This window comes from Amblyomma mixtum, chromosome 3 (assembly GCF_055824585.1).
Source record: "Amblyomma mixtum isolate Tamu chromosome 3, ASM5582458v1, whole genome shotgun sequence".
Taxonomy (NCBI): Eukaryota; Metazoa; Arthropoda; class Arachnida; order Ixodida; family Ixodidae; genus Amblyomma; species Amblyomma mixtum.
In genome coordinates this window covers 387,101,298-387,113,683 of record NC_143014.1, presented here as the reverse complement: position 1 = coordinate 387,113,683, position 12,386 = coordinate 387,101,298, and the positions used below count along the sequence as shown (strand labels likewise).

General features: G+C 44.4%; 1 protein-coding gene across 1 annotated transcript; it reads left to right on the top strand.

The window, feature by feature from the left end:
- Nucleotides 1-7,689: 7,689 nt before the first annotated feature.
- On the top strand, nt 7,690-8,810 carry LOC149357106 (uncharacterized). The gene is given in 1 exon segment (XM_089577878.1): nt 7,690-8,810. A coding segment is annotated over 1 exon segment (1,044 nt). The 3' UTR covers nt 8,734-8,810.
- Nucleotides 8,811-12,386: the final 3,576 nt, after the last annotated feature.

The following is a 12,386-nucleotide window of genomic DNA, read 5'->3' as shown; positions in this document are numbered from 1 at the left end:
CCTGCCCTCCTGCCCTCCGTGAACAATGGGAAACAGGGAGCAATCCAAATTCGGGAGGTAAGCCCTGTAATCGGCGACTGCCCTGGTGGACTGGCGTGTCGACCTTCGGTATTTGTACGGGGCTCGAATTGCGGCTTGAAGGGGGCATACGGTGCATTAACGACTTACCCAGCACCTCCACCAGATGTCACGTTGGTAATCAGCGGCTAAGGGTCCACAGCGGGTCAACAGACGTGCGCTTCCCGATCACTTTCACTTTCACGCCCACACTTCCTCTTCTTCTTGAGAGGCGCTTCCGTCTGCACGAGCGCTGGCGTCAATATCACGTTTTATTGCTGAATATTCTGGTGTGGACTGGACACCAGGCTACTCAAGCACCTTGGCGTCTCTTTCAGTGTCCGTAATAAGAGGGCTTTAAGAGAAGTTTATTGAACCCAGGACCAAAAAGGGACATCGGTCCCTCTACAAAACAAACAAACATTGCGGCGACTGATGTCACCCGGTGCACACACACACACGCAGAGAACTTAAAGAGTCCAAAACCACGAGATGTCCAAGAAAGTGCAGGGGTCCATACGCGCACAGTAATGGTAAAGCCCGCGTGCAAACTTTTCAGCACTGTTCTAACTTCTCAGACATCTGTCTCTTACGGTACCTTGATTTTGGCACGGTGACCGCCTGAAATCTGTCTCTCGCCCTAAAATTCCTTATGTACTCGAAAATATTATTTGCACAGTACTTTATATCTAGGTTTTCAAAAAGTTTCGCTACTTTTATGATAGACTCAAATTTTTAATCTTTCTCTCCTGATTACTTGTTCTGCTCTGTAAATGCTGGCGGCCTGTTTATTTTCCTGTATGTCGAATAGGTAGTTTCACGTTTCATGTTTTTGCGCGACATTACGCGTTCAATAGTGCATGCATTTTTGCAAGTCAAGTTAGTTTATGTTTTACCGAACCCTACTCCGTCTTCAAATGTATCTGGTAGCCCCTTTTTGTCGGGCTTAATACATGCCGTTGTACTTACCTCTTCGTTTCCTACTTGTTCGTTTCACCAATGATTTCCGGTTTTCAGTATCGGGAAAGTGGTTGTACAACGATTTTGTTTGTATGCTCTTTTCTCCGCCCATGTATCGCGCTGCGTATTTTATTTAGTGGAGCAAGGTGTACAGAAAAAAGGATGCGTTTTTTTTTAATTTTACACTGACACATTGCCCGCTAAAACGTGATTAGACCAAAGGCAAATTTTTCAGTCAACGGCGAATTTCCACCTCTGTAATTCCCCCCCCCCCCCCCCCCCCCGCTCCGCCTCCGTTTGCAACGCTCCAGAAACAATTGAGCATTGTTTCATCAATCGAAAAGACTCGGTAGTCTTTTGGGGTATCATACAACGGACATTGCAGAAGAAGTTTAGAGACTGCATTCTCTACGATATCACACTGCCCTTTCATTTGCTAATGACCCTTTGTTGTTTTTAATTGCACTACACGGCTTCTGGAAAGCGCTCATGATATACCTGCATTGTGAATCTTGTTTCTGCAAAAGGTCACTTCAGAATGATGATTGTTCACTTAAAGGGAATGTAACCCCACAATGTGTTCAGACCCGAGTGGCACTCGCTCTTACTAATGTGGTCTTCATTGTCTTTTTTCTGTTGCTTCTTGCTTAGGTTTGTCGTACTATGATGCGTTCGTCATGTGCTCTCTCCATCGTCTCTTTTCCAATCTTTGGTGACTTGAACGCGTCGTGTTAATCCAACATTTTTTTTTCTAAAGGATGGCACACAGTTCATAGACGTAGAACATTGCATGAATGTAACAAATACCATGTTGAATAAAAACAACATGTCCGGCCTGTGTTTTTTTTTTCATCCAAAATAAGAAGTCTGCCTAGCCCTTTTAGTTGTGTTGTCTTTTGTCATGGTAGTGGAGTGCAGCCGCTAGCTGAGTACTTTGTAAATACTTTATAAATGAAATCTCTTTCCAAAATGGTATAAGTGTCATGTTAGAAAAACAAGCTCGCCTGGTCTTGGGTCAGCATGCAAGACACGCAACCGACAGGTCAACCGTTCGATTCACGACCAATTGCCCCAAAATTTGCTTGCAGCGCAACTGAATTGCTTTCTATACTTAGACGTCCAAAGACATTAGAGTCTTGTTTCCACCTTCTATTCATTAGTTTTGCAGTGTTTTATCACTTTTGATTCCACGGCTCCACGTGTGACGTCAGCACCCTCTCGACCAATCCGGTTTTCCGCGCACACCGGTGAAGACGCCAACTACGCGGGGTTCGCCACTGAACGGTACCCTTACCACTACAGCGTTAAAAGCAGTTCGCTCTTCTTCCAACGTGTCAGCCCCGCCGCGCTGGTTCAGTGGTTACGGCGCTCGGTTGCTGACCCGAAAGACGCGGGTTCGATCCCGGCCGCGGCGGCTGAATTTCTTGACGGTGAAATTCTAGAGGCCCGTGTGCTGTGCGATGTCAGGGCACGTTAAAGAACCCCAGGTGGTCGAAATTTCCGGAGCCCTTCACTACGCCGTCCCTCATAGCCTCAGTCGCTTTGGGACGTTAAACCCCAATAAACGAAACGATCTTCCAACGTGTCAACATGCACCCAGCTAAAGAAGTGTTCTTTCACACGGAACAAAAATAGTGAACGCGTTTACAAATACCATTTGCTCTACAGGCTAATATAGAGGAAAGGCAAGTACGAAACGGTTTCAATAACCTATCAGGCCTGGCAGAAGAAAATAATAGACGTTAAACGCCAATTTATACGAAGTTGGTAATGCAACGTCATCGCATGGCTTGATCTAGGCTGTAGATGGCGCATAACGCAGCAGATATATTCAATAAATTAGACAATTGCCGCCTCTACTTCAGTACGTAATCTCCTAGAGCGCTACATGACATGTTCAACTGTAACACCACTAATGGTTAACCAAGTAGTCATATTGCCTGCAGAACATTAGTCTGCTCGATTCCGCACCACGACACGGATGCAGCCTCATTGCTCTGTTTCTGTTCCCTCGAAGTCATTTTTTTAACTACTTTATGTCGACATGCTCACTTTAAAGACGTTGGATGCAGTATTTTGTACGAATGCAGACAATGGAGTATTATGTATTCACTTAGAGTCACTGCTATATTTTGTGTAGTATTTATTTCACGTTAGTTTATTTATTTGACTTTCACTTCCGAGGCGCACCTCTTTGTAAAAGTGTTTATAAAACAGGTTTAATGCATACATAAACAGGTTCTGCTTTTCCTTTTCTTTCGGGTGCCAATCCGCATGATATTTATAATGTTAATTTGTAAGTTATTCAGCCTCATCTCTGCACTCCTGTTCTGTCATTCGCCAGTGCCCAGGCCTTGACAAGCTTTTCTTACAGCTTTCTTGCCATGACATCCAGCAGCATTTTGGTTGGTTTGGTTTATGGGGTTTAACGTCCCAAAGCGACTAAGGCTATGAGAGACGCCGTAGTGGAGGGCTCCGGAAATTTCGACCACCTGGGGTTCTTTAACGTGCACTGACATCGCACAGTACACGGGCCTCTAGAATTTCTCCTCCAAAGAAATTCCAGCCGCCGCGGCCGGGATCGAACCCGCGTCTTTCGGGTCAGCAGCCGAGCACCATAACCGCTGAGCCACCGCGGCGGCCCAGCAGCATTGTGTAAGTTGAAAAAAAAAAAAAACTTTCAAATAGCAAAAGCAATCGTTCAATGCATTTATGAATTCAAACCTGTTGAAACGATCAAATAATAACGTCTGGGCAAAGAGTTACTTTCAGAAGCTGCGCAGGAACAAAATATATGTTTTTTCTTTCATTGGAGAGTGTCAAGAAATAACTTTTCAACCATGCCCACAATTCCAGCCGAAGCCCAAAATCGGCACCCATTGCCATCTTTACTTACAACTGTGGTTTTTGTTTTGACGTGAAACCATCTACCTGCAATCCAAAGCACCATGTAAAGATGTTGGAGTCAACTCTGATGAGTTTCTTCTGTTCCGCATGAGTGAATTAGAAAGAAAGAAAAAAATTCCATACACGACGAAATGCAGATTGTAATCTTTATTCCCATATAAAAACAAAAAGAAAGCGTTGGCCATGTTAAGCTCTCCTGAATGTGTTCCATCACCGTGTTAGGCGTATGCCGGATGTATAAAATAAGTTGTTCCGCAATTTTTAAAACGCGCCTTTTTCTGTAGGAGTGTCCTTTACGGCTTAGCATTCCCAGCGCTGTCGCCTGTCCGAATACAGCTAAAGTGTGCTAACCAGCATAGCTGAAATTGACTAGTAGCATAGCTTAAATTGACTAGTAGCATAGCTTAAATTGACTAGTTAATTTGATTGTGTTAGAAATACTACTGTAGGTCTCGCCTTCACGCGTAGCCCGGGCCGGTAGGGACGGATGACCTTGAACAACGTTGCTTCAACCGCGCTCCGCCAGATGGCAGCATCATCGCCACGCCGCGCGGCCCGCGGCGCCGGGCAGTTTGCTCTGTATACGACAGACGGCGCAACTAGGAGGTCCGCCACTTCTGGCCTTCGAAGCCGGAGTTAGCAGCATTGGCGCGCAGTGCATCGATGACATTCGAATGATATCGGTTAAGCAATTCGCTTAATTTCTGATCAGACCACATATATAAATACCACCGAGTAGGAAACTGGCCGAGTTGGGGAATATAACTACGGTCTCCGGAGTGCGAGGCGAGCACGCTAACCACTCCGCTATTCCAGCTGGATGGTTTCGAATCAACAAAGGCGCGTCTAATTAATACACTGTCTTCGTTCACTCCAATCTTCAGCCATTCTCGTTACGGCGAGGTTCAGGTGTCCACCGAGATATGTGATACAGATACATTTCTTTTCCTCAAAAACCAATTAGCCGACGAGCAAGGCGTACAGCCGAAAGGGCGATGGCGTTCTGTGGACTCCCTGGCAGCGTGGCGGAATGGTGACGTGACCAAATATGGCGGCGCCCACGCTCCCGCGCTGTAGAGCGTCTATAAATGCACGCTTGCCTTGGCGTGAATGCTTTGCAATGCAGTCCTCTAAGGAGAAGTGGCAGTGATAGGAAGAAGCGAGAAAGCGACAACGTGCTCAAGAGACGCCAAAACAGCTTGAAGAACGTCTTGCAAAGCGTCGTGCTAAGGATGCAGCTCGGCGACACCGTTCTACCTCGCAGAGTTGTTCCAGGTCATCGATCACCGATGAATCTCAACACCTGACTGCTCAGGTACGCCGCAATGCTACCAGCCGAAGGCAACGCGCCGAAGAATCACCAGAAGAACGCGCGCACCATTTCTAACGCAATTTACCCAGTTTAAGCAGAGCTAAACCTCTGCCAATTTTTATTGCGAAGGCCATACTACTCCCAAGAACGGCCTTTCGCGTAGCGGCGGCCACCTGTCACGTTGACCTTTAGATGGACATCTGACGTCATACGATACCTAGCGATGTGACAGCGTGACGTCTACCAGGAGCGAGAGACGGGCTACAACTCGGCTCGTCGGGTAACGGCGGCTGCTTGGCACGGCGCGCCGCGCTCCTCCCGCTACCGGCGCTAGTGACGTTATGGCGTGACGTCATACCAGGAGCGAGAGTTGGAGATTTTGATGCGCACCATGAAGAAGGGGGCTACAAGAAAAAAGATAGCAAAGGCGGACAGCTGTGGGAGGACATCCAAGAGCTAGGCCTCACGCTGCACACAGACTCTGGCTGCCCGGCAAGGAAAGGAAATAGCGTAATGGCAGACACATCTCCTGATCTGACGCTCTCCAAAAACGCACCTGCCATTAGGTGGGAGAATACAGAGCAGGACTTAGGAAGCGACGATTACATAATAGCAACTACCCTGGAAACAGGACTTTCGGAAGATCGCTCTCAGCAAGCGAAGATCACGAAATGGGAAAGGTTTGGGGAAATGTGGGAAGGTATCCCGGCTGAAGACATTACTGGCATAGAAAGCTGGACGAGCAAGCTTAAAAAGCATGTAGCTAAGGCAACAGTAGCTTTAGAAGGACAGGACGCCCCAGCGATAGCCGACAGCAAGCTACTCCACATGTGGGAGGCAAAACGCGGGTTAGAACGCAGGCTTAAAAAACAAAGGTGGAACCGAAACCTGAAAAGGAGGATAGCTAGACACAATAAATAAATCGAGAGGTACGCCATGCACCTATGTGAACAAAATTGGTGCTGCATATGCGATGAATGGAGAAAGGAATGAGTCTAGCCAAGACGTGGTATATCCTACGCCACCAGTTAGACCCAACTCAATCGAAAACTCAAACGAACATTAAGCTAAAGAAAACTAGACATGCCTACCCGGGGGAAGACAAGGAATTCATGAAGGAAATAGAACAGACCTATATAGGAAATATAACTTGCTCTGACTTGCCGGCTTATAAAGGTGTAGTAAGAGAGGAGCTCGACGCACCCATAACGGAGGCGGAGGTTAGAGCGGAGTTAATCAGACTTAAAACAAAGTCCGCCCCAGGGCCGGATGCTATAACAAATAAGATACTTAGAAATTTAGATGACGAGTCCATCATTGCTCTCACAAAATACATGCAACAAGTATGGAAAAAAGGAACGCTACCCAAGCAATGGAAAGAGGCCAGCATAACTTTAATCCCCAAGCCGGGCAAGCCACCCAAGCTGGAAAACCTCAGGCCAATATCCCTGACCTCATGCGTAGGAAAGCTGATGGAACATGTAGTTCAAACGAGATTAACTCGCTACATGGAGGATAACAGCTTATGGCCTGACGTGATGGTCGGATTCAGACCAAAGCTAAGCACTTAGGATGTAATGTTACCACTGAATCATGACATCATAGACTCCAATTATAGGGATGCAAAAGTAATTCTTGGGCTGGACCTCAAAAAAGCTTTCGACAATGTAAAGCACGAGGCCATCCTAGAGGAACTCCAAGAGATAGCAGCAGGCCAAAAAACCTATGACTATATAGAGGACTTTCTGACAAATAGAACAGCGAAAATAAGATATCAAGACATAGAGTCGGCGGTAATTACGCTAGGGAGTAGGGGCACCCCGCAAGGACCGGTCTTATCCCCGCTTCTATTTAACCTTGCTATGAGAGGTCTCCAAGGAAAAGCTCAAAAAGATTGGCAACATACACTTTAGTATCTATGCTGATAACGTAAATATCTGGGTCAATCAGGGCAGCGATGCCGAAATAGAGCATAAACTACAGGAGGCAGCGGACGTAGTGGTAAAATAAACTACGCAGCGAATAGAGGGCTAGCGTGCTCACCAGAGAAATCCGAACTTCTGGTGTATAACCCTAAGCACTTGAGACTCAAACAGAGTAACAACTTCAACATCACGGTCGGAGGAAACCCCGTGCCGATGGTGGATGGGATTAGAATATTAGGACTGCATATTCAGAGCGACGGATACAACGGGGAAACCCTGAAGAAGCTCGAGGGATATGCGGCGCAAGCCATAGGGATATTTAGAAGAATAGCACTCAAAGGACGAGGGCTAAGAAAGAAAAGCTTGATCAAGTTGGTGCAAGCATACGTTATCAGTCGGATAAGCTATGCTACACCCTACTTGAAGATCCGCGCCTCAGAACGGGATAAACTAGGCACGATCATAAGGGGATGCTACAAACGGGCTCTAGGCCTGCCCATAAGCACCTCCACTGAAAGACTCCTAGACATGGGTATTCACAATACATGGAGAGAGATTGCTGAAGCCACGAGAACGGCGCAGCGAGACAGATTAAGCCAATCAAACACAGGAAGGGCGATTCTAAGCATGGTAGGACTCCAGACGGAAAAGGGTATTCTAGTAAAGCGGCACATCCCAAGGGACATCAGAGAAAAGATCAGGGTAGATCCTTTACCCAGAAACACGCACCCTACATTTCACAAAGAAAGGAGGGAAAAGAGAGCTGAGGCGCTCACCAAACGCTTCGGCGAAATGAATGAGAAAGCAGTGGCCTACACGGATGCGGCTACTGGGAAACTGGGAGCACCGGCGGCAACGGTCGTTAGTGGCCGGGGTACAGCTGTCTCTTCCGCAACCATACGCAGTCGAAATCCAGAGTCGGCTGAAGAAGGTGCAATAGCGCTCGCTTGCGTGGGAACGGAGGCACAATACATAATTAGCGATAGCAAGACTGCTCTCCAAAATTATGCCCGAGGCAGAATAACACAGGAAGCACTGCGAATCCTAGAGGGACGCAGAATAAATAGAAATATTTGTCTCGTTTGGACACCAGCTCACGAGGCAGTTCCAGGAAACGAGGCGGCAAACGCCCTGGCTCGAGATCTCTACTTCCGAGCCGCGGCAGGACCGCCCGATAACAAGGAACTGGACGAGAGACTGATAAATTACACAGAAATAGTGGAAAATTACAAACTAAACAGGAGACTCTTCCCTCCCCCGGACAAAGAGCTCGCTAACACAGAGGCTACGGCTTGGAGGAGACTACAGGCTAAAAATTTCATACACCCAGTGTGGGCATAGCATATCTTAAAAGATTAGGATATTGATGATAAGTGTAGGAAGTGCGGGGAGAGGGGGACCCTCGACTATGAGATTTGGGAATGTGCGGATTCTCCAGGGTTCCGAGAGAAAATAGACAGTAGAGAGGCCTGGGAAACCCTTCTGCAAAGCACGGACCCCGTCGTGCAGAAGAAAGCGGTCCATCTGGCGATAGCTGCCGCGAGGAGCCAGAAGCTCCTTGCCTGTCTCTAGTCGCGGAGGTCCCGGCCCCTGCCCCTCGGCCTGCGTGCCGGAGGTAGGGAGTAGGGGGCCTCCATTCTGATGGAAAATAAAGGTTTATCAACAACAACAAGAGCCGGCCTACCAACTCGGCTCGTCGGGTAACGACGGCCGCTTGGCACGGCGCGCCGCGCTCTTCCCACTAGAGGCGCTGCATATGCAGTATAGGCGGATATGCCGCTGCATATGCAGTAGCGGCAGATTAGGCGGAAATGTAGTTGAGCAGCGACTCCCGGGTTTAATGTATGCGGACGATATTGTACTGTTAGCAGATAGCCAGGAAGATTTACAAACTTTGGTTAATTGCTGTGGAGACGAAGGAGACGCTCTAGGATTCAGTTTTAGCGCAACTAAATCAGGTGTGATGATTTTTAATGATACAACTGATCAGGTGCTTAAAATACAAAGCCACGAAATACCCAAAGTGGCCGAATACAAATACCTCGGGATATGGCTAAACGAAGGGCAGATATACACGGAAAAGCATGAACAGGCTCTTAGGGCAAAAGGACGAAGAGACGCCGGGATAATGAAACATAGGGCATTATGGGGGTACAACAAATATGAAATACTAAGAGGTATTTGGAAAGGAATAATGGTGCCGGGACTTACTTTCGGCAATGCGGTTCTGTGCTTAAGGGCAGAAGTTCAGTCGAGATTAGACGTAAATCAGAGAGCTGTTGGAAGATTAGCACTAGGTGCCCACGGCAAAACCACAAACGAGGAAGTACAAGGGGATATGGGCTGGGCATCGTTCGAGGCACGGGAAGCTAAGAGTAAAATACTATATGAAGAACGCCTGAGGAAATTGGACGATAACAGATGGGCAGCTAAGGTATTTAAATATTTATACAGAAAGAACGTTGACTCACACTGGCGGAAAAGAACTAGAAAACTAACCAGTAAGTATGCCGGTCATGAGGACGGAGAAAGAAAGAGCATTAAACGACAGGTTAAAAACGCGGAAGTTAAAAATTGGATGAATTCAATGGAAAAGAAACATAGTGTAGAACTATATCGATTCTGGAAAAGGCAGATCAGGAAAGAATTTTTCTATGATAACTCAAGAGGCAGTGCCCTACTTTTTGAAGCTAGATCAGGGTGTCTTAGAACGCGCAGCTACAAAAAGAAATTTAACGAAGAAGATGACACATGTGCAGTGTGTGGTAGATCTGTGGAAACAATTGAACACCTCATAATCAAATGTGATGGTATCCATCCGGATGTCGATGCAGGCACAGTCACTCTTTCTGAGGCCCTAGGGTTTAAAGATAACAATGGTCATGTAAATAAATCTGCAGTGGAAGTCAGCAAAAAGCGATTGGAGGATTGGTGGCTGAAAAGCAGAGATATGGCATAAGGTTACAATTGTAGGAAGCCGTAGGCAAAGGTGATGGAGAATCTTAATGAGAATTGCCAACACAGTTTTAAAAAAATAATAATAAATAAGGAAAAGCTGAGCATGGTGGCAATTGCCACCACCCCGTTTCAAAGGGGGCGCTCCTATCCATCCATCCATCCATCCATCCATCCATCCGTCCGTCCGTCCGTCCGTCCGTCCGTCCGTCCGTCCGTCCGTCCGTCCGTCCGTCCGTCCGTCCGTCCGTCCGTCCGTACGTCCGTACGTCCGTACGTACGTACGTACGTACGTACGTACGTACGTACGTACGTACGTACATACATACATACATACATACATACATACATACATACATACATACATACATACATACATACATACATACATACATACATACATACATACATACATACATACATACATACATACATACATACATACATACATACATACATACATACATACATACATACATACATACATACATACATACATACATACATACATACATACATACATACATACATACATACATACATACATACATACATACATACATACATACATACATACATACATACATACATACATACATACATACATACATACATACATACATACATACATACATACATACATACATACATACATACATACATACATACATACATACATACATACATACATACATACATACATACATACATACATACATACATACATACATACATACATACATACATACATACATACATACATACATACATACATACATACATACATACATACATACATACATACATACATACATACATACATACATACATACATACATACATACATACATACATACATACATACATACATACATACATACATACATACATACATACATACATACATACATACATACATACATACATACATACATACATACATACATACATACATACATACATACATACATACATACATACATACATACATACATACATACATACATACATACATACATACATACATACATACATACATACATACATACATACATACATACATACATACATACATACATACATACATACATACATACATACATACATACATACATACATACATACATACATACATACATACATACATACATACATACATACATACATACATACATACATACATACATACATACATACATACATACATACATACATACATACATACATACATACATACATACATACATACATACATACATACATACATACATACATACATACATACATACATACATACATACATACATACATACATACATACATACATACATACATACATACATACATACATACATACATACATACATACATACATACATACATACATACATACATACATACATACATACATACATACATACATACATACATACATACATACATACATACATACATACATACATACATACATACATACATACATACATACATACATACATACATACATACATACATACATACATACATACATACATACATACATACATACATACATACATACATACATACATACATACATACATACATACATACATACATACATACATACATACATACATACATACATACATACATACATACATACATACATACATACATACATACATACATACATACATACATACATACATACATACATACATACATACATACATACATACATACATACATACATACATACATACATACATACATACATACATACATACATACATACATACATCAACAGAGTACACTGTGGGGCCAGGTGGTCATACATAATCTGAACGAACAAACGTAGCGTTTAAACAGGACACAGAAAGATGAGGACAGGATGGGGCTACCAGTAGCCCCGTCCTGTCCTCATCTTTCTGTGTCCTGTTTAAACGCTACGTTTGTTCGTTCAGAGCAGTATAAAACACCTGCTTTTGCAACCTACTAGGCTTAACCAAAGATAATCCCCCGCCAAATTTTTTTTCTCTTAGTGCTAGTCTCTATTAATTGAAAGCCACGTAGTTCACTTAAAGTAATGTCCATATCAGTTTTTAGAATTTCCAAAACGCAGTTACCCATGGCCCAACAAATTTTCCTCACACCGCGCCAAAATACATGCACTTTCGAAAAGCCCGCAGGCAAAGCAACAGATCCAGTACATGTAACCCGTCGAAAAACCCAAAATTTGTCACGTCACTGCGTCGAGGGTAACCTTGTATTCGAAGTTCTAAATATTG